Raw genomic sequence first — 22,759 nt, 5'->3', positions numbered from 1 at the left:
ATTCCCCCACCCCCCTGCACACCCATTTCCTCCCCTCCTACACACACACCCAATTCTCCCATCCTACAAAAACAATACCTGGGGGGAGGGATAAGGCTGCTCAGACCCTGTCTGTGTGCTCAGCCAGGGGTGCGTAAACTTATCTTCATGCCCCCCCCCTTGCTCCTCCCCCCCCCACACGGCCCGGCGTCAAATAAAGTCGCAGGTCGTGTGACGTCACGTTGCCAAAGCAACGTGATGTCACATGACCCCGTGGCATCATTTGACACCGGTTGCCATGGAGACGTTTCGTTGGAACCAAGGTAAGTAAACTAGTTACAGGGGCCTCATGTGATCCCTGGCATTTATTTTAAATGCCTTCGGAGAAGCGCAGGGTCTCTGTAACACCCGCGCCCCCCCAGACAATCTAGCACCCCCCACTTTGCGCACCGCTGTCAGCTATGCGAGTGAGGAAACATGCAGGGGGAGGAGTTGCCTTTATGCACTGAAGCCCCCGCAGTATGCAGATGCAGGGAGCAGCAGCCGGCTCTGATGCTTGAGCCCAATTCCAGCGCCGGCCACCCCCCCTTCGTGCTCCTGGGATCTCCCGCATTGCACGGTTTAGCAGCACAGTGGTTACAGGGGATGGAAGAGGAGAAAAAGAGTAGGAGAGGAAGAAGGAGAGAAAGAAGGAGAGAGAGGGAGAGAGGGAGAAGAAGGGAATAGAGAGACGACTAAGGAAGAGGGAGAGGAATAGAAGTGGAGAGAGGGAGAGAGAGAGAGGAGAGAAAATAGACAGGGAGAGAGAAGGAGAGAGGGAGAGAAATAAAGACATGAATGTAATTTCATCCCTTTGATACCAGTTAGGATTGTACCTTTGCTTTTAATGTGAGTTTTTTTCAATATATGTGTATTTTCTTCCCTAGGTATATGGCGATCAACCATCCACTGAAGCCAAGGCTATCGGCCACCGCTACTAAGATAGTCATCTGCGTCATTTGGATTCTTGCCTTCTCTTTGGCTTTTCCTCTGGGATACTACGCAATAGCGGAAAGTGCGGATAACAGGGAAGTTTGCCATGTGGCATTTAACAAAAAGTTCGCAAAACTGTAAGTCCGTTATTTCTCCTCTCTGCTCATAAAACGACATAATAGTATATATTTTTATAGCACTGATAGTGTACGCATGTCCATACATAGAATGTTCTTCATCTTTAGTCTGTACCCTAAAGAGCTTACAATCTAATTGTGGTGCCTAAGGAACAGGGAGATAAGGTGACGTCAAGCACTTCAATTGCAATGTTCTACCTCTATGCTACTCCTAGCTGATTTAAGGGTGTTCTTTCACCTAAAATCAACTTTGAGCGATATATGTCAACTGAAAGAGCCTCTGATTACAAGCACGGCCAAAAATGATTTCCCCTAAATATCAACAGCTAATGATGTATAAATTGTAGTTTTAAGCATTGTCCCTTACCAGGGAGATGCCATAGTTTCTGTTTCCTCTCCCAGAACCCTCTGCTTCTCCTACCCTCACTGTTTATCGTGCTCTCACTTCCAAGTGAGGGCAGTGAGTGACAGCATCAGACTGAAATGAAAGCTTCATCTGATTCTGTCAACCATGTTGTTGTATCACAGGCAACAGGAATTTTCTCCCACTTAGAAAGCTCCAGGGAAAACGAAGAGGGGGCTGTATGTTTCTGCTGGAATTTCAACTTTAACCCTTTCTCCAAGCTGTACAAATTCAAAGATTCAAAGATTGTGTTCCTTTTTCGGCCTACCAAGTCTCTACAACATGAGAGAATTTCCTGTGAATTCAGCTAGCGTTTTTATGGGGGAATTTTAATCACTAAATTAAAGGGTGGTCTACTGTATGCTGTCATTTGTTACGTATTTTTCAAGTTGAGCTAATGTATGATTTTCATATTTGCATATGTGCATTACTATTTTGCACATATCTACTACTAATATCCTGGATCATGACAAAAGCTGCTCATATCACACCACCTATCTGCCTTTAATTGAGCTTGGGTTATTTTCTTTGCCACAATACCCTGATCTGCTATTATCTGATGGCCTTTGCTTCTACATTTGTACTGAATGTAATTCTGCCTACGCATGCATGCATCTTCAGTAATAGTTCATCTCAGGGTAGGGTGCTTATTGCTCAGAGATATTAAAACAGTAAATTGTCTATTCCCTTAACCTGGTTTCTACTGACTATTTAACCCCTTTGTTCATTACCGTGCAAATATATTTCATGTCACGGGGCGTTATAAATGTGGCTACTGCTGTGAAATTGTTTGTCATTGCAAATCACCGTAGCATAAAATAAAAAGTTATTCGGACATAAACAGGATGCAATAACGTACAAAACATGAAACATTAAATATTCACAATTATAACAATAGAAAAAGGTATTATCAACAGCTGAACCTGTACAAAAATATTGCTATATTACAGAATACGATATTAACTGACAAAGCAGCTTTCTTGTGTTGGTGAAGAGAACAGCTTCATCCTAAATGAATAATGGGACTATACTATTTTAAAACCGCAGGGCCCTCTGCTCATTTTTTTTTTACCCATACCCATTTATTTTTCACATAGGTGGGAAACAGGGGGTCTCCACGGATGAAACACCTTCATTTAAACTTCGGGAAACCCTTATTTCCTGAAATACCACTAAACTTAGCGCTGGTACTGGGCCAATATGAAGTTGCTATGTCAGCTGTTATGGCGTCCTATTGGCCTGCAAGGAAAAATCCCAGCTAGCATTTCCGGTATGTATCTCGTGAACCTGGGGGTCCCGAAACTGAAATGAATGGACTCTTAACGCCTCCGCTGCCAGATTGGCCTCTATCCTCTGGCAGCACGAGAGTTAAACCCCAGATGACTATTCTATCAAGAGAATGGTGCTTGGTTGCGGCAAACTGTTACTTTCTAGTGTGTTAGAGGAACTGAAAAGGGTTCAAATACAAATAGGTCTGTTCAGTATTTTATTCCCATGACTCTTGATATATATTAATTGAAACGGCTTGATGGATGTTAACAGCTCATACATCACTACACCTCACAGCGGCTGAGTGTTTATTATGTTTACTGTTGATAAAAGCCAACTGTAAATGCTCAGTGACCCGCGTCATGCCCACAAAGTGTGCACTTCTCCGTGATTTATGTGTTATTGTCAGCTGCTGGCCCATTGTGTGACTGGCTGCACCTTATTCTGGATGCAAAGCAACCCGCTGACCCAGTCATTTACTACAAGTCATATTCTGTCTTTTCAGAGTGGTACTGGAAGTACTGCTCAAGTGTTCATCCTTCTCTCCCACACCTTCTCTATGGGTGCAGTCCCACCAAACACCCAACTAAACTAATAGGCTTGTGGTGCTGATTTAACAAAGAATATGACAGCCCAGACAGCTTTTTTTTTTATATTTTTCTACTCATTAATGTGAGCTTGGTCACTCATTCTGCATTTTTGACACTGTAAGAGATGTGTGCAGAGTTTCATATAATGGAGACTGATTTGGATGCAATTATATCTGGGCATTATTGAGCCTGTTCCTTTATCCAGGCAAAACATACAAAAACAACAAAATAACAAACCCCTATCCCTTTGTAAGGGCTAACTTACTAGCCCCAGACCCTATCGGCAGGACTGGAGGGATATTCCCATTACCAGCCTATCACCCCAAAGTCTCAGGAGGTACCTTAAGCAGGTGGCCCTCCATGTCAGTCTGTGGCAGGTTCCTGTGTCCTGGAAATATAGGTCTCTGGGTGTCTGGGTGTCTTGATCTCAGCACAGCCTTTATGCTCAAGATAGTGTCTGTGTGCAGGCTTCTCTGCTCTCCTTCTGTCGGCACAAATGTGAGCTAAGGAATCTGTCTCCTGTGTCTCACATGAGGCTTTCTACAGAGCTCTCATTAGTTCAGGTGGAGACTAGTTAATTGAGTGGCTGCAATCAACTATCTCTCTGCTGGATTCTCAGAGCTCTGAGGCTGCTTTATTTAAACAGGGATAGGTCCCTGTTACAGACACGTATAGTGGTTTAAAATCAGACACAATTAGGTTAGCGTGGGTAACAAAAAAATACAATAACTGCAGTGAAGAGTTGTTGTCATTTTTGTTACCGACTGTAGGCGGACGCTCACAGAGGTATGCAAGGGAGACTGATTATAGTGAAATTAAATAAGCCTTTTATTGCGCCTGTTTCCTTAACATCAGGAAACCATCCAAACAAGGGGTAAACAAAGCTTCTATTCACTTGGGAGTAGTTCTAGTGAAATACAACTTCCTTAGAAAGCATGTCTCCCAGCCCCAAACATATAGCATGAAATGAACAGATATAAAAAATCTTGTAAATAAAAGTATTATCTGTTCCTTGTGGTTTGGTAGGAAAATCTTCTCTGTCCCTGGTTGCTACCTTTTCTTCAGGGTTTGTCAGCATTCAGGTTTAGAAGTTTCCCCTGTGTCTTGAAAGCAGCTCTTCTGTTTCTTCTGGCAGAGCTCAAAACTGTTTGTCTCCAAGTTCAGCTCAGGTGTGAGCTAAGGAGTCTCACTTCCTGTCTCAAAAGACAGGCTTATCTAAGCCATCTAATCAGGCAGGTGGTATTTGTTAATTGACTACCAGCAGTTAACCACCACACTGCTGGATTAGAGGTACATTACCTGAACAGGGATAACTCCCCTGTTACATACCTCCCCTGTTTGTGGGAAGCTCGGGCTTGCCACGGCTAAAGCCCATCCTTCCACTCTCATTCTAGATATCTCTGTGACTTGAATGAGAGTGGATGGAGGAAGAGAACACTCAGTCCTGCTGGGATTGGAGCCCTTTCTCCAGTTTATTCATGTCTCCTCCTGAAGGTGCTTGAGATCAGCACTCCTCAGTCGCTCGAGGAGGACTTTTTCTAAGTATAGTCTTTTTGCTAAGGGCGCGGTCATGAGATTTCCCTCGCGTCGGGTGCTCGTCTTATTGTAGGATATACTGTATGGCTGCAGTTGCAGAGCGTTTAAAAACAGCCCTTTGAGTTTTCCGCACTTGAAGCTTGGCCTCTAGCGATACTTTGGTGATGCTCAGGGTAGCCTTCAGTTTCTCATGCTGCTTTGCGGGGACATACTGGGTCATCAGACGTTCCTGCAGCACTTGAATTTCTTTAACAGCCTGCAGTTTTTCTTCCTGCAGAGTTCGCTGCTTCTCCTCGGCCTTCTCGAGGTGCGTACGCAGACCTTGCAGTTGGTTCTGCAGTCGATGCTCTGCTTCAAACTTCTCACCTTCCAAAAGTCTATTTATTTCCTTAAGCTCGTGTAGCTTTTCATTCTTTGAGATCTGTATCAAGATTGACAATAGTTTCTTTAGATATGTCCAGCTCCTCAGTGAGACTGTGTAGTTCCTTTCTGGAAACTTCCAGATCTGTGCAGCAGCTGTTGGTCTCATGATGTGAGGTATCCAGTGCTTTGCGGAGTGTCTGAACCTCTTTCTGAGATACGTCCACCTCTGTCTGGACATTGTTGACCTCTTGTTGTGAGGCATTCAGCTCTATGCGAAGAGTGTGAAACTCTTGCTGAAAGACTCATCTGCTTTAGTGCCTCCTCATAATTCCGCTTCAGCTTAGTCATCATTTTATCAGATTGGCTTTGGTTTTCATCCAGGCCGGAAATAGTAGCGTTTGCAGTATCTAGCTCAGTCTTGAGATCGTCCATTTCTGTTCCAGATTCAGAGTACATTGCGAGAACCGTCTTCTGTAACTCAGCATTATCTTCTCTCTCAAGTTTCAATTGTTCTCGAAGTAGATCACAGTCACGCCTGGCAATTTTCAGGGCGTCTTCAGGGCTGGTCAAGGGATCGTCACTCACTGGTTCCGGCTCCGCTTCCCTGGGATGACTGGTTAAAGGTTCCTCACTGTTGGCACCGAACAGACACTTCTTTGGGGTACACGACTTCTGCATTGGGCCCTCTGGATATTCGGTTATCCACGGGATGAATTCTCCATTTTCTCTAGGCTGCAGGGCAACTCGGTCCCCCTTTTCCTCCACAGGATCTGCGGACGTGTCTGTTCCTTCCACGGTACATGAAGAACCGATTTTCTTTTTCTTTTTTCGCCTTTTTGTTTTGGATGACACCGTCCCTTCAGGGGTCAGCATCTTCATTTGAAATTTTAGCAGCGTCACTGGATCCACCCGGCTTTTCTTGCAACTGTAATAGCTGACGGAAATATTCGGTGATCCACTGCTCCCACTCTTTCTCCTGCTGATCATATTCGTCATCAAAGGGAGCGGTCTTTTCGGTTCGTGCCGAGTTCAGGAACCCCCACCATTCTTGGGGTGTTTTGTGGGTGTGACTCGGTTCGGGTTCCCCGTAAGAGATGTCTTCCTCTTTATTCGACTGGAAGGGCCACTCTTCCATGGGGTAGGGTTCATTACAGGAACGCTGCATCTTGTCCTCCATTTTTAGGCTATCAGGTGTAATTTTCTTCCTGACCTCAGGAGGCGCTATTGCAGCTGTTGCCACTGTATTTGCTAGAAACCCCAATCGTGGTAGTCTTACAGGTGGGCATATTTTGCTTGTAGAGGTCGTAGCTCTCACAGGCATCTCTGTAGACTTTTTCTTTCTTGGGTAAGTTTTACAATATCAGCAGTACTGTGCATGCATTTTCTCTTATCAGGTATACAAGATATGCAGTTGCTAGGTAAAAACGTCTATTTGCTTTACACCATTTACTTGCTAGGTTTAATCTCTCATTAGGAATGCTGAATGTGTATTTGCTAGGTAAAAACTTCTGTTTGCTTTACACCATTTACTTGCTAGGTCAATCTCTCTGCTTCAGCCAAATAATGTGATTTTCTGCTTGAGTTCAGTCTCAACTTTGGGTATTATGACATTCACTCTTCACACTTTGGGATACCTTTTACACAGTTCAGCAATTCCTTTTTTCTTGTAGGCAATTTTACCCTCAGCACTTGTTCACTGAAAATTTCCCTGCTTCAGCACAGTCTTGCATCAATTTTCACATTTTTCTGCATATACTCCATTCACAACTGGTAGTCCTATGCGGTGTGGCAGCCTTTACTTGCAGAATCAGTACCGCTCATGGGTCACCATTTGTATTCACTGCTTCAGCTAAACATTTGAAAACAACAAACGCCTATCCGTTTAAGGGCTAACTCACTTCTTGAACCCTGATTATAGCTGGAAGGCAAACCCCCTATTTCAATGACCATATTACACTTTATTGTGATAGGCAAATAAGGTTTTATCTGCTTCAGCAGTCTCTCTCCTCTTTGGATTGGGGAAAAGAGTCCATCTGTGGTTTTGTAAGTTTCAGTGCAGTAGTGTGTATCACTTTAACTCTGATCTCTGCTGCATGAGATTTTTTTTATTTTATTTTTATCTATTTTTTTTAAGTTGCTCAGACTGTTTGTAGACAAAAAGCATAAAAAAAAAATCACAGAAAAAATCTCCGGTCCTTTCTAACTTCAAAGACCACCTCTCTTCCCACTTCGGACACCATATGTAGGCGGACGCTCACTGAGGTATGCAAGGGAGACTGATTATAATGAAATTAAATAAGCCTTTTATTGCGCCTGTTTCCTTAACATCAGGAAACCATCCAAACAAGGGCTAAACAAAGCTTCTATTCACTTGGGAGTATTTCTAGTGAAATACTATGCAGATCACAACTCCCTTAGATAAGCATGTCTCCCAGCCCCAAACATATAGCATGAAATGAACAGATATAAAAAGTCTTGTAAATAAAAGTCTTATATGTTCCTTGTGGTTTGGAGGGAAAATCTTCTCTGTCCCTGGTTGCTACCTTTTCTTCAGGGTTTGTCTGCATTCAGATTTAGAAGTTTCCCCTGTGTATTGAAAGCAGCTCTGCTGTTTCTTCTGGCAGGGCTCAAGACTGTTTGTCTCCAAGTTCAGCTCAAGTGTGAGCTAAGGAGTCTCACTTCCTGTCTCAAAAGACAGGCTTTTCTAAGCCATCTAATCAGGCAGGTGGTGTTTGTTAATTGACTACCAGCAATTAACCACCACACTGGTGGATTAGAGGTACATTACCTGAACAGGATAACTCCCCTGTTACATAGACCATAAACTAAGTCAGTCTAAATTATTTTTTAAATAATAACACAGCTGTCTTTTAACATGTCGGAATACTCTGTGCATTTTTTTTCCTGGGCTGAACTGTAAAAGCTGTATAATACACCCAGCAAAAGCTATAGGCAATCCATGTTCAAAATTGATAGGAAGCTATAAGTGACTCCCCGGTGGGCAGAGAGGGAGTCACTTCTTGAATTAGAGCCCATCCACCTAAAGTCGGGCGCAACTTCCGTGATTGGCCATCCGAGCCCCTTCTTTCCTCTGGAGGGCAAACGCTGAAAGAGGTAGTGCACTGCCCCTCCCCTCCCCCTTGCTTTATAACCTGCCCATGCCTCTCACCGTACTCAATAAATTGTGTCTAGGTCAAAACTGTGTCTGGGCCCGGGGAGAACTGTCGACAGCCCTGGACACACTCAGTGTTCTCATATACATGTCACTGTCCAGCATTCTCATCAGCTTAAGCCCTGTATGACATGGGAAAGGTTTGGGGATCTGTAGAAGACAAGAACACATTCATGGGTATTCTGTTATTGAAGGAATATGTTGATAAATGGGACTGTAGAGACTGCACATAATACTCCATCTTTGAGAAATCAGAACTCAAGTGGATAGCTCACGAAAATACTTACAGGGATGTCAACATGAGCACTGGGGAAACAATTATCATCAGTTATGATGACATTTGTTCCATTACATTTCTCTGTGACATAAAGCATCCCTTCCCTGTATGACAAGTCGGAATCCTTGCTGTTTACATTTGGATGTGATCCCACACAGCAAGTAGCAGAGACCGAGGGAACGTTTGACCGGGTATAACACGATCAGTCTTTGTAGAAGGGTGTGGATCAAGGGAACATCACACAGAAACCTGGGAGAACTGGATTAAATGATAGTGAGTTGGCCCAAAAGCTTCAAATCTAATCTAGAAGAGGTAAATAAAACAGCAGGTGTGTTTGTATTTTAGGGCGTTATGAATGTTGTGCAAAAATACTACATAACTACATGTGTATATCCCTTTGAAGTCCATAGGGAATATGGAATATGAGCTAGAGTTTGGTTGACATTAGCCCTCATTCAGCCATAATGGCTATCACACCTTAGTAATTCTTCCCCTATGAAACAACTGATGTGTGTAAGAGGATGATCCTGTCTTTGGTAGGTGAAGTGCCCTTCTAAGAACAAAATTGACCAAAGGCAGTGACATGTTTAAGACTAATATCTAAGCTACTGATTTTTGTAAATAATATCAGTATCCCTCATCGATCAAAACCTCAATAATCCCTCCTAGGACAAAAGTTAACTGAGCACAGTGGTGTGTTTAATGGGTTAAATGGAGGTGACACTTTAAAAAAAATTCAAACAGGACAAAATGTACAACTATCCACACAGCAGTATCCCACCACTGTGTAACCCACACCGTGTCCTGAGAATCCCAGTCCCACAATGCCCCACACCCAAACCCACAGTGTGTGACCGTGCGGCCCACTAATTTGAGTGTAGTTATAGTTAGTGCACTTTCTGTAAGATACCTGCCGGGTGCTCCAGCACCCGGGCACGCCGACAAGTAACCAGATAGGGATCCGCCGATCCAGCGATGTCCTCCACGGTGCGTTCGCCTCCGTATAGGGTGGTATCCCACTGGAGTTTCCCACCGTGATGATAGTCTCTGATTCTGCCACAGTGGCCTGGTCCCAGACCACCGGTATCAGGTTCGTGCAGCGTAGCAGCTGTCCCTGAATTATAGATAGCTAAAGGGGCAGGGTTCCTACCTAACGGCCGGTTCCTGTAGCAGCCACAATATATAAACGTGAATCAGGGCCTAGCTGAGGCTTAGGGGGAAATCTGACCTAGTGCAGTGGGTCACAGACCCCTGCACACACACCTCTTACCCCTATCCTGTCCCAGCTCCGACTGATTCCTCCTCTTCCAGCGCGCAAATATCTATCTCCTGTCTCAGGAAACCTAGCTGCGCGATTGGCTCCCTGGCATCACATGGTATCCTTGCCCCTGAGCACTATGGGGTTTGTAGTCCCCGCGGAGCCTATTCCTATGGTCCGCCGCATGTGCTCACACCACCACCATGCGCAAACCCTCAATGGCCGCCACACACTCTCTGCACATGCGCGAGCCCCCGCGCGTGCGTATGCACCACTCCAACATGACGGCGCCCTACAGAGGGGCTGCTGGCAAGCCCGCCACCACCCGCAACCACCCTGCAACAGCGGAGGTAAGGGGAGAGAGAGCGCGGAGGACCGGGGAGCCAGAGGGGACCTGGCTACATATACTGTATATATGCAGGTGTATATATATATATATATATATATATATATATATATTATATATTATACTTCACCGGACACAGCGTACTGGATATCACGTTGAATAGGAGGTATATTAAAGTACAAAAGTGAAACCAACATTTTGGTCCACTATATGGGAAACATATATAGCCCACCCTCCCAGGGACTACTTTTCTTTGCTATGCGCCGGTGTTTTCCTCATGGAATTTCTCCTGCTGCTACTTGCATACGTGAAGCACGCTCCATTGGACATCACCAGCTCCTAACTGTGAGTTTACCCATTCCGATTACTGCGGTCTGGGGGTTTATATCTCTCTGTCTTTGTCTCTCTCCAGGGGGACGGCAATTACTGTGTATAGGGGGCCAGATATTATTTACTGACCCACACATTCATAACACAGGTCCCCCACATGTAGGAGTATATTTAGAGACATGGTTTTTCAGAGACGGGTGCTATTAGGTCCATCATTACTATTTGCTATATCATTCAAGACTATATTGTATATTTAGGAACTGACTCTCTGCAGCTGAGCTTGGGATTTTTGGAACCTTGTTTCTTATTCCCCCAGGGACTACTATGTCAATTAAGGGGTTAACAGCCTTAATGGGTTAACTATGCATGGTGTTAACGAGTGACATCACTATCAGGGTATAAATAGTCTGATAGAAGGTTCTAGAGAATATAGAGGTTAGGTTTCTCAGATTAGCAGTTAAAGAGCCTCACAGTGAAGTCGTGTAGATAGGTTACAGTGTATAGATGAGTATATTAATATTGTCCTGTCCCTAGTTGTTGTTTTGTAGCTAGGGAAAGTAGCCTGTCCAGTTAGCATCCATAGTGATGGATTTAGATAGATTAGATTCACTAAGAGGAAGCATAGTGCCAATGGGGCTCTCCAAGTAGTGGTCCGGATCAGCCAAACCGGGAGGTCCGCAGCTGACTCAATGTGCCTAAAAGAGGTACACAGTATTTAGCACAGTGATTCTGATCCCAATGAGAAAGAGAGAAGGGCTAATCCCAGAAGGAGCCCATTTGAAGTAGAGTATACAGTAACAGACGCTATACAGGGATGGCCAATATAACCAACATGAGAAGAAACACACCTAAGTACCTCCCTAGAGTAAGGAGAGTGAGAGCTACTTGTGGAAAAAGCCTTGATTCACAAACCCTGTAATGTCACTTCTGTGTAACAGAAGATTTTATTTATGTGAAGAGCATTATCAACAGCTGTCAATCAAGCTCTTGTTTGTACTTTAAAATTCCTGTACCAGGAAAAAATAGCAAAAATAGAAAATAATTTAAAAAATTACTTTATTAGTAGATGGGTGGAGTGGTCCAAATTCCCTTCCAGATTTTCCCGGGCTTTTCAGACAAAATCCGATCTGCACATTCGGGTTTCAGCTACTGTAGCCCCCGTTGATTCTTTAAAATCTGCACATGGTGCTCGGATTTAAAAAAATGAGACATCTGATTAAACGTAAATCCAGTTCTAGGAACGTGTGTATACAGGAGGGCCCCACTAATACGGCGGGTTCCATTCTGAGGACCCGCCGTAAAGCGAAAATCACTGGAAAGTGGAACCGGCGATTTTTGTTTGGAGCGCATGCGCAGACCGGCATTGCGCCGTTCTGCGCATGCGCGACAGAAAGAAACCCTTCCATTCTGCACATGCGCGATGCCGGGCCGGCCTGTTCTGCACAAGCGCAACGCCGCCTGGCCCGTTCTGCGCATGCGCGATCATGGTGGCAACATGGCGGCCCCCTTCTCGGCACAGCCGTATCGGCGGATCGACGAAAAGCGGAGTGCCGAGAAGCGGGCCCTGCTGTATTAATTCCGACTCTGACCCATATTTGGAATTTTGAGACTGATTTACGGCTGAAAGGAACTGGCCTATGCACGGCGGATACAACTTAGAAGAAAAAATCCACCCATCTCTATTTATTAGTACAAGTCACACCCAGACCCCAGAGGGACTATAAATATATATTTTTTACATAGTAGATGAGGTTGAAAAAAGACATCTGTCAATCACGTTCAACTTATGCTAAATTTAGACGACAGATACTTTATCCTATATCATTATATTGATAAAGAGGAAGTGTGTGTATGTATATATATATATATATATATATATATATATATATATATATATATATATATATATATATATCTATATATATACATATATAGATATATATATATATATATATATATATATATATATATATATATATATATATATATATATATATATATACACACACAGGGCTCGACAAATTGTAAAAAATCTTGCTCGTCCCCCAAAAAAAGACACTCAACCCCCAAAATGTAACCCCTCTCCCACTCTCACCCCCTTTCCCGCTACCAAGTTCTTACTGGTGGCGTCTCCGGGCATTCTCCTGCAAGTCCTGTGTCTCCCTCTGCAAATCCAATGAAAATGGTTGCTACGTTGCCATGACAACGGGACGCTACATGACGTCACCCGCCTTCAAGTTGCTGCATGACGTCACGTAGTGTCCCGTTGTCATGGTAACGCGGTGTAATTTGATATATTACAGTTATGTAATTAAGTTGTATTAAGGTTATGGTGAGTGAAAAGGTGACCAAAAACCCTCCAACGCATATGTATATAGCATATAAAAATATTACTTGTGAGCACATTCACGTCTTGACAGGTTTGCAACCCTGCTTTTCGCCAAAGGCGGACAGCCTGATGGGGCTCCCCAAGAACTGCTCCCCTCTGCACAGGACCAGTGTGCTAAGGGTTAACATGTGCTTGTACTTTGTGGAACGTCAACCGCACCCACTGGAATGTTAATGAGCCAAGAGGACACAAATAACTTTTTTTTCACAGCTGCAAAAGATTTAATCTCAACCACCCCAGTGTACATCTGTGTTGCCCCAAAGGCGGATAGCCTTTGGCGCAGCCGAATGGTAGCCAAAGGGTGTGAGCCATTTGCTGATGTTTGGTGATGTTAAAGCTGCTCTAATTCAATCGGAAAATCACAAGCCCTTTATCCCCTGTTCCTAATTTTCCAACTCTATCTGTCCATGAAATGTCTGAATTCACTGTATAACCTGTTCTTTTAATGTAACCATGTATTTTTATAACTCTGTGCCCAGGACATACTTGAAAACGAGAGGTAACTCTCAATGTATTATTCCAGGTAAAACATTTTTATAAAAAAATTAAAAAAATAAACTATCACTGTATGCTAGGTGATAATGGTGAAAAGCAGGGTTGCAGACCTGTCTAAGACATGTGAATGTGCTCACAAGTAATATTTCCATTTGCTATATGCTTTGCTGTGGAGGGTTTATGTCACTTTTTTTACCCACCATAACTTAACTAAGTATGGTAAACCCCATCCTCACTGCTTCATTGCATAGCCAGTTAACCAACCCCACACTGATGAGACCCATTAAGGTCGAAACGGCTGTCGGTGGGTGGGTTTACTGGCTATGTATTTTAACCCCGGCTGTGCTCAAAGCTGTGACCATGCAGCAAGCTTAAGCCTATAGGGAAACATGTTAAAAATGGTTTTGAAGCAAAAGGTGACACTGTGTGCTCATTTGCATGTAATTTCCCAGAATCCCTTGCTGCAGTGGAAATGCTGTGTGCTGGGTGATAATGGTGAAAGTTGGGGTTGCAGACCTGTCTAAGACATGCAATTGAGCATACAGTAATATTTCCATTTGCTATATGCTTTCCTGTGGATGATTTTTGTCACTTTTTTTACCCACCATAACTTAACTAAGTATATATATATATATTAGACATGCAGATGAGCATGCAGTTGTATTTGCATATATATATATATATATATATATATATATATATATTTATATATATATATATATATATATATATCAACTGTAAATATTCCTGTATATTCATCTGCATGTCTTAGACAGGTCTGCAACCCTGTCTTTCACCATTATCACCCAGCAAACAGCACTTCCACTGCAGCAAGGGATTCTGGGAAATTACATGCAAATGAGCACACAGTGCCACTTTTTATATAATTTTCACATTACATGAGCAACCCTTAGTCAATGCATGCTGCTTTAAACACAGCTTTTAAGTAAGGACTTGGGAGATGCAAAGTCAGTTAACCCACTCACAGACATGTTTCAACCTTAACTGACTGTTAACTGAGTTATCCTGTTTAAATGTACCTTGTACCTTGCATACCATGTAACTGTGTATTTTTTTATTCCTGTGAAATGTTCTGGTTTAAAAGTATACGAATGTGCTTGCTGGTTTCCCTGGACATGCAGGGCTGATATTCCCTTATTCAGCCTGCATGTCCAGGAAAATGGGGTTCCGTCCAGGAAGACTGGGCGGTGTGGTGTGGGAAGCAAAGGGGAGAGGGGGGATGGTCGTCCCTCGGGTCTGGGAGACACTGGTCCGGAAAGCGGAACTTTTGTCGGCCTTCATACATGAAGGCGCCATCTCAGCCAGAGACATCAGTTGTTGAGCAAGCCTCGGTAGGCGCTGTTCCGATTGGCCAGTTCAAAATCCCCGCTCCCCTCTGAGCCCGGACCCCCTGTGTGTTGTTCTTGCAGCACCGGCACATCAATGGCCCGGATTGGCCAATCCAGGTGAACCCTTGTTCTGTGATTGATCCAGGTACCGTGGCTGCTCCATTTCCCATGCTTTTCAATGGAAGCAGGGAAACTATGTGAAGGGGGCCTGTTCTCAGCTCAGGGGTTCATTCTGCTGCTGGCTGGAAGCTGACTAAGCAGTGTGCTCTGAGGGCTTTGACAGAGACACCCAGAACGAGACTTGAGGAAGATTCAAACCTGCTTGTGCCACACCATCTACTCAGGCAATATATCCTGTTTTATTCAATACATATTTTATCATTATTTTTCTTGCATACTTATATAAAATTGTTTTGTTTGCATGCACATGCACCCCTCGTTCTTTCTTTTTCTTTCTTGAGTTTACACTGGAGGATTTGATATCCTTTTATTTGGGGCAGCAACTTTTGCAAGTGAACCTTCTTTTTGGACTCGACTTTTTTTGTTAATTACTATCAGCCTTTTTTTGGATTGACTTTACTGTTTAGAGCAACACACTTTATTTTGAATACAATACCTGTGGTTGATATTTGCCATCACTATTGCGATAACTGTTTTTTCACTGTTTGCTTTGCCAAGTATGAGGACATTGTGGTTCACGTCACTTTAATACACTGTGCTCCCATTCAGATACAGTTCACCTACTTGATAGGTAAGCACACAGGGAAGATTCAGAGACCAGGTGTACTAACTAGCTCTAATTCAGAGTCCTAATAATATTTTTTATTTTCACACCATCCATTGAATACTTGCACCCCTCACCAGTGAAGTGTTCCGAGCGCACACCTATTACTTTTTGAAGTGAAACTTCTTTGCCGGCGCCATGTGATTTTCATCCGTGGAGACGGAAGTGCTGTCTGTGAGATGGACGTGACATCAGTGTGGGCAAATAAGGGTAGTTGTGGGCAAAAAAGACAGATGACGCGCGCATGCGTAGATGAGCATGTCGGCTTGCACATGCGCAGATGCAGCCGTCGTCGTGCTTAAGTGCATGCGCAGGGACTCTCTCCGCATCTCCACGAGCACCGCCAGAGCGGCCGTAACTGCGCTCATGCGCAGGAGAGATCATCGCAATGCGCAGGAGCGCCCATCACATTGCGCATGCGCATAGGTGTCCAGCCCCTGCAGCGCATGTGTACACTCTCTGTGTACACTCTCTGTGTGTCATGTGTACATGCCGCTAACGGATGTAGAGAGAGGCCCTCCGCATCCAGTGCATGTGCAGAGGCACCCACTAAAGCTACCCATCTACCCCAGCAAGACACCCACCCATTTTTTTTTAGACAATACTTACTGCATTTTTTAAATTATTCAACTGACATTTTTAATGAGTTTTAATATACTGAGCATCCTTTGATTATTATATAGGAATTAACACAGCTCCCCAGCAGTGCAAAACTTGGCAAAACTTTCCTGTCTGTGAGAATTTGTTGCCAATATTCCCAGCAGTTAGAGCTGCAAACTGTAACAATAGATAATGTTACCTTAGTAATTATAAGAATACATTGTAGCTGCTGGGTGGCACTGACTGAATGATTGATTGAAACTGAGAGGCAGCCATTTAGTGAACCCATGGGAAAGAGGATCTTTGCTAATCAATCACGGGACAACGAAATGATTGGCAGCCTAGGTAATTCATTTTCAATAAAGGTAATCAAAGGCTGCATATATTCAAATAAACAAAATATTTTTTTTCTTTAAGTGTCGCTTGGATTGCTGCTTTAAAAAATAAATGATGTTGACCTTCTACGTGTGACTGTCCCTTTAACCCTTATATGGCTATGCATTATGTCTAACCCTTTCAGACCCAGCGGTGGCACCTAGCAATAAAAGGGTTAAGATCTTCTGGAGACAAGGGTGTTAAGCCGTTTACAGGCAGTGAGACCACTTGAATCATTATATACAGCATCTCCCCATTGGACATATGCTCCTCTGTTATCTAATAAGAAGCCGGCTAGGTAATTACTTCACACAGAGACACCCAGCGAGGCAGAGAGACGGAAGAATATGAACTGACCTTCATTATCTTGCATAGATCCTGCAGCTACCACCTGTTCTGTATCATGATGTGGGTGCTGAGTGTGGCTTTGCACCAACCTGTAATAAAACTAACATGATCTCCACATAATACAGGAAATGAACGGCAGATAAGAGTCTAGTGACCAATTACTTATTTTCTGTACCTGCTACTCTATGACAGTTATCCATTGGAGCTGCAAAATCTCAAATGCCTCAGTAACCGTAACCATTACATTTTGACCTGCTGTGGTGGCACTGCACCTTGAGCCCTTTGGGTGGCCCAGGACTAGTCACATACGTCATAGGGACTGGCACTCCGGAGGCCCCATGGTGCGCAGGAAGAGATCTGCCCAGTGGGGAAACGGAGGAGCTCTTCCGTTTCCTGAAAAATGACCGCCGCAGTCACGTAACGGCTATTGAAAGCACAGTGGCCGCGACAACACCGGCACTCAAAGGGTTAAAAGCCACATGTTGCGCCATTTTTTGTATTTGATCTTTTAAGAGATCTCTTCCTGCCCTTTCCCATGCTGTTTTTATTTATTAGTCTAATGCTTTGTTCGGGAGATATATGTTTGAAATATTAAGTGTACGGGAGGTTAAAATGGAGCTCTCCCCAGAGCTGGTTAATATTAAGAAAATCATGTTTTTTAACGGTTGAAAAAAGAGCAGGACATGCTCAGGGGGCAAGTTAAAATCATACTGTGGACTTCTGGGGGTGGGGGGGAGGGGTGGCTGCTTTAACATGGAAAAAAGAGAATGCCGTTTTCATATACCCTTCCCAGTCTCACCGTAACCAATTAAATGCGAGCAAAGCCAAAATTAAAAATGGCGGCCATATTTAAGCGAAAATGGTTTTATGTCCTTAATGCTCTGAGGTTTAAATATTCCTGGAGGGTTTTGACAGTGAAATGTGGGATTAGGATGCAGGGGGTTTACAAAGAAAGGCCTGCGGATCTGTTTTCAGCGCTGTGTAATTTCCCATACTGAGTAATGATTTCCTTTCACTGTTTTACACGTCTTGTGTTTTAAATCAATGCAAATGCCAAACAGTTATGATTTAGGGAAGGAACATCCCATCGCAGGTTTAATACATTGTACGAGATGTCCGCAGTGTTTGCTTTCATTCATATTTCCCCGTTTACCATATCCTCAGTCTGTACATACAGTAGTTGATGAAATGAAATTCTTTAATTTGCCGGTTATTTGCACAGCAAATGTCAAGTCTGCCTCCTCTAACCATCCTTTTCCCATTCAAAGCTTGGCAAAAACACCCAGCTGCTTTCTAATATCTTAAAGGATTTGCTTCAAATGCATATACTGTATGTATTGTATTGGGTCATTAAATACGACGTTTCAACCGCTAACTCGGCTATTCTCACTTGAGAAAGGCCGAGTTAGGCGTTGAAACGTCATATTTAATGGCTCAATATATGTATGCATTTGAAGCAAATCCGCTGTGCCTTCATTGTCTTTTCATTGTATCAGAATTCGATCACTCACAGGTTTTCCCTGGGATCTGGAGCACCGGTAATTGTCCGATTTTCCTATTTTTTTCTATTTGTGTGGAGCATATTCTCTACTTTGCATCAAAAGACCAGCAGATTTTGCTAAATATAATGAATTAAATGAACAGCAATTGGAGTTTTTCCTTTTGAGAAATATTGTGCAATTTGTTTGCACTGGTGCTTTTAGCCCAGTTTTGCAGTAGGCTTTAAGCAATAGCCCACAAGGTGTGCTTGTTTCAATCTCTCTCTCTCTCTCTCTCTCTCTCTCTCTCTCTCTCTCTCTCTCTCTCTCTCTCTCTCTTTATTCTTTTTAACTCACGCATTTTTTGTTTTTGCTTTTTGTGAAATAAATATACAGTATAGTGAATGCTTGGATATATATACGCATGTGCATATGTTTACATATGTTCATTAATATATATGAATATTCTCTCACTCTCTCTCTCTCTCTCACTCTCTCTCTCTCAGAGATTTGATACTTGAAAGGATATATATGTTTTTCAAGGACATTATCCTGTTTTTAACTCTTTGAATGCCGGAAGGGCCATGGCACTCGAGGTCAACTGATGTCCTCCCCTTCAGTTCCACTTAGTGACAGATCCCGTCCTGCCCTCCAGACGAGCGCAGAATGCAATCTCCCCTAGAAAAATGAGCGGGGTCTTTAGGACGTTGCTACTATGTGATGGGGCCCCTGGAATTACAGACCTGTAAATACATCGATAGGCCACCCAAAGGGTTACAGCTGCAGTCCCGCCTGATTGCTGTTTTCTTTTCATTCTTACCTGAACCGAGGGGTCCAGAAGGTTTATTTATTGTTCCCTGACCTTCAGGGCCTCCATAGATCCTGAAAAGGCAGGTTTATCCACTAGACAAGTAACAAAAGGGCTGCAGGGTCAGGTTCACTATAGCGGTCAATAGAAACTCATATTTGCGATCCTGTGGCCTTATTTGTAGTTTTTTGTGTGTTGAAAAAACGCACAAAACAGAAATCTTGTGACCCAGGGGGGGTCCCGGGGTGGAAGGGCTGCAGATCAGCTTCGTGGGTAAGGTAATAAAAAATAAAAATAATGATGGGGGGCATTGCTGCTAGATCATAGTGATCTGCTGCACTCAATCACAGGAGCACCCCCTTTTCGGAGGCCTCTCTACCTCTGCTGTTGCAGCACTCCCACCTTTGTATCAGTGTTAAGCGTGTTTAACATCCCGTTATCTCCAATAATAGCTCCAATAATATCTCCGTAATAGCAGCAGGTCTGTAAATATTCTGCCCTCTGGTACGACCAAAATAACTTATAAAGGACAGGTGGCTTAGCTAGAGTATGTCTGACGGGCTTAGAATAGCTCGCTGTCAAAGATCGCTGGGGCTCGCTTTAACCCTTTCACAGCTAGAGTGGCCAGGCACGCTGCCACCATGTAACCTATTTATTCTTTTTAACTCACGCATTTTTTGTTTTTGCTTTTTGTGAAATAAATATACAGTATAGTGAATGCTTGGATATATATACGCATGTGCATATGTTTACATATGTTCATTAATATATATGAATATTTTTACTGGATGTGCATGTCTGTTTATATATTTTTAAACGTATTTATATATTTGCATGGAAAAAAAGAGAAAAACACAAAAGCGCACCAAGATTGAGATATAATGTGTATTACAGACAGATAAAATTAGTAGTATACACTTACATGAATAAAAACTTTAATGGTCCTGATCACGATCGTAACTTCTATGGTGAGGCAACAGATGGGATGAAAAGGGGGTGATTTCAGTCTCTAGAAATAAGCCCCGCGCACTGGGGCTGTGTATTGGGCTATGCTGCGTGTTCAGCTCCACACGGTTGTCAGCGTGATGGCCTGCGTGACGCGCATGCGCGGCGAATGAAGCCCCCTATAGTAGTCCCGGAGATGCCTGTCCGTTTTCTGTTTAAATCGTGATTATCAATAAAAACACTTGTGTGAAGACTGGCTGTATGTGATAAACAGACCAGCGACACCCTTTTATATATTTGCATGTGCATATATTTATTATATATACTTGTTAGTGATGTGTGTGTAAAAATGCCCAGGTGCCAGGAGAAAAATGATCAGGGTAAAAACTGCTTTAACCCCTTTTTGACCAATGCTTTGCCTGCCCCCTAGCAGTGAAAGGATTAATATTTACTCATTTTCCTGTAGTATTGGTTGGTGCGTTTATAAATAAACCCAGAAAAGCCAGCCTTTTTGGACTTGATTCTCAAAGCCTGTAATCCCTTTGATGGCATTGCCATTGACATCTTCCAAGCAGAGCTGTGTCATCAATAGCAATGCCAGCGTGTGGGCAGTGAGATCACGGCAGCGCTGGGGCACTGTGAGGCTCCACATGACAACCGTGGTTCTATAAACAGTCAGAAGAAAGGCTCAGTTACAGAGCGCTAGAGAGTAGCAGGTCCTCTGTTTGTGCACAAACAATTCATCAAGTCCCGTAATCCAGAAACGTCTGCGGCTCAGCGCTGGGCTCTCCGACACGGCGAACCAGCACAGCTTCAGCCCTGCTTTAATTACACTGCACACTCCTAGGCTGAGCAGCCTCAGCAGGATTATTCTTAACGCTTTTGCTGCCAGAGGGTGTTGCAGGCCCCTCTGACATCAAGAAATGAAGAGAAGAATCCGGTGCGACAGCAAACAGCCAAATGACGTCAGATCCAAAGTTGAACACAGTAGCTTTATTGGTAAGGACACACACAAGTAAAACAGCAGGCTGCAGCACAGCCTCCTCCTCTACGCGTTTCACGCTCTGGTGGCGCTTCGTCTGGGAGTGAGGAGAGTGACTGCAAGCCCAACATATAAAGTAAAAACCCAGCGAACAGGGACTAAATTAAAACTATTTCAGCTGTGGACCCCCAGAGAAAGCAAGTCTGTCTCAGTGATCACATAATTAACATATATTGACCACATGTAGCTAAACAAGCAAATGTTATTCTATTTTTGCTTATGTTACTTTCAAAGAACAAATTTTAAAAATCTCTGGATGGTATTAATTGCTGAAAAAAACATATAAAAAGTTAAGAAACATTGCAACATTGGAATGGTCCCGTATGACATACAGTAGTCTTTAATTAATTGTACTCTTAAAATTGTATGGTACTCTATTGCACAAGACTTCTAATGAATTACGAAACCCTGGGAAAAAGGAGGGGGGGGGAAAGGGAGGGGGGGGGGGGAAGGAGAGAGAGGGGAAAGGGGAAAGGGGGAGGGGGGGGAAGGGGTAAGGGAGCCAGGGAGAGCAGAAAAACTTATATCATAATGAACTATACAATATACATAGATACACAGTATTTGAATATATGCAATCATAGAAAACATCTTAAATCCCAATCAACATTCAGTCCATTGGGCTGCAGCGTATTAAGAGTAAAGATCCAGTGTGCTTCTCTTTGGTGGAGGATTTTAATCCTATCTCCACCCCGTATAGGTAAAGCAATTAGTTCTATTGCCACACACTGAAATGACCCTGCAGAACCCAATGGACATGAATTAAGATGTCTGGACACAGGATGTAACATGTCATGATTACGGATCAGTCTAAGATGCTCTAAGGTCCTAATCTTGAGCATACGACTTGTTATGCCTATGTACTGTTTGGTACAACAGCAAGTCAATAGATAGATCACATAATCTGATCGACATGAGATAAAAGATAGAATCCTAAAACTACGTGTCCCATCTGAATTGGAGAAAAGGGTAGCTTGCAGCATGTTAGGACAAACTTTACATCTTCCACATTTATATGAACCCATTAGATTGGGAAAGAACGACCTAGCGGACTTAATGGGTTTAAGCACACTTGGTGACAGTTTATTACCCAATGTAGGAGCCTTACGGAATACAACTCGTGGACCTGTATTGATGATTTTAGATAGCAGAGGATCTACAGTAGTGTCAAGGTACCCCAATGTTTGTTAATTATAGATTTAATAGCAAGGGCTTGGTGTTTATAAACTGTGATAAAGTAGAAAAACTTATATCATAATGAACTATATAATGAACTGAAGTGGAGGACGCTTGACCTCCGATGCCATCTCCCCCTATAAAACGTGCATTTATGGCAAGACGCACCCCATACAGTACGTCATAGGGCCCCCTGACAGTGCCGCCCTCATGATGTTATGGATAAGTCATGGACCACTCAAAGGCTTAAAGCCGCAGTCCCACATCTTATTTTTCCTTGTTTTACATTATTTGTGTCTCGATTCCTGAAATACTTACTGGTTCAGTTGCTGGTGTTT

At 43.3% G+C, this 22,759-nt stretch overlaps 1 protein-coding gene across 3 annotated transcripts in view; it reads left to right on the top strand.

The window, feature by feature from the left end:
• The window catches only part of LOC142495633 (substance-P receptor-like), a 177,836-nt gene that overhangs the window by 76,399 nt on the left and 78,678 nt on the right, over window positions 1–22,759 (top strand). For all 3 annotated transcript variants that reach the window (XM_075601358.1, XM_075601355.1, XM_075601357.1), the window contains exon 2: window positions 906–1,088. In XM_075601358.1, the coding sequence (XP_075457473.1) occupies window positions 906–1,088 (183 nt within the window). The remainder of the gene's footprint in view (window positions 1–905; window positions 1,089–22,759) is intronic.

The sequence above is a fragment of the Ascaphus truei genome, chromosome 5, assembly GCF_040206685.1.
Source record: "Ascaphus truei isolate aAscTru1 chromosome 5, aAscTru1.hap1, whole genome shotgun sequence".
NCBI classification, from domain to species: domain Eukaryota; kingdom Metazoa; phylum Chordata; class Amphibia; order Anura; family Ascaphidae; genus Ascaphus; species Ascaphus truei.
The sequence above is the reverse complement of the archived record's forward strand: the minus strand, read 5'-3'. Positions and strand labels throughout refer to the sequence as shown.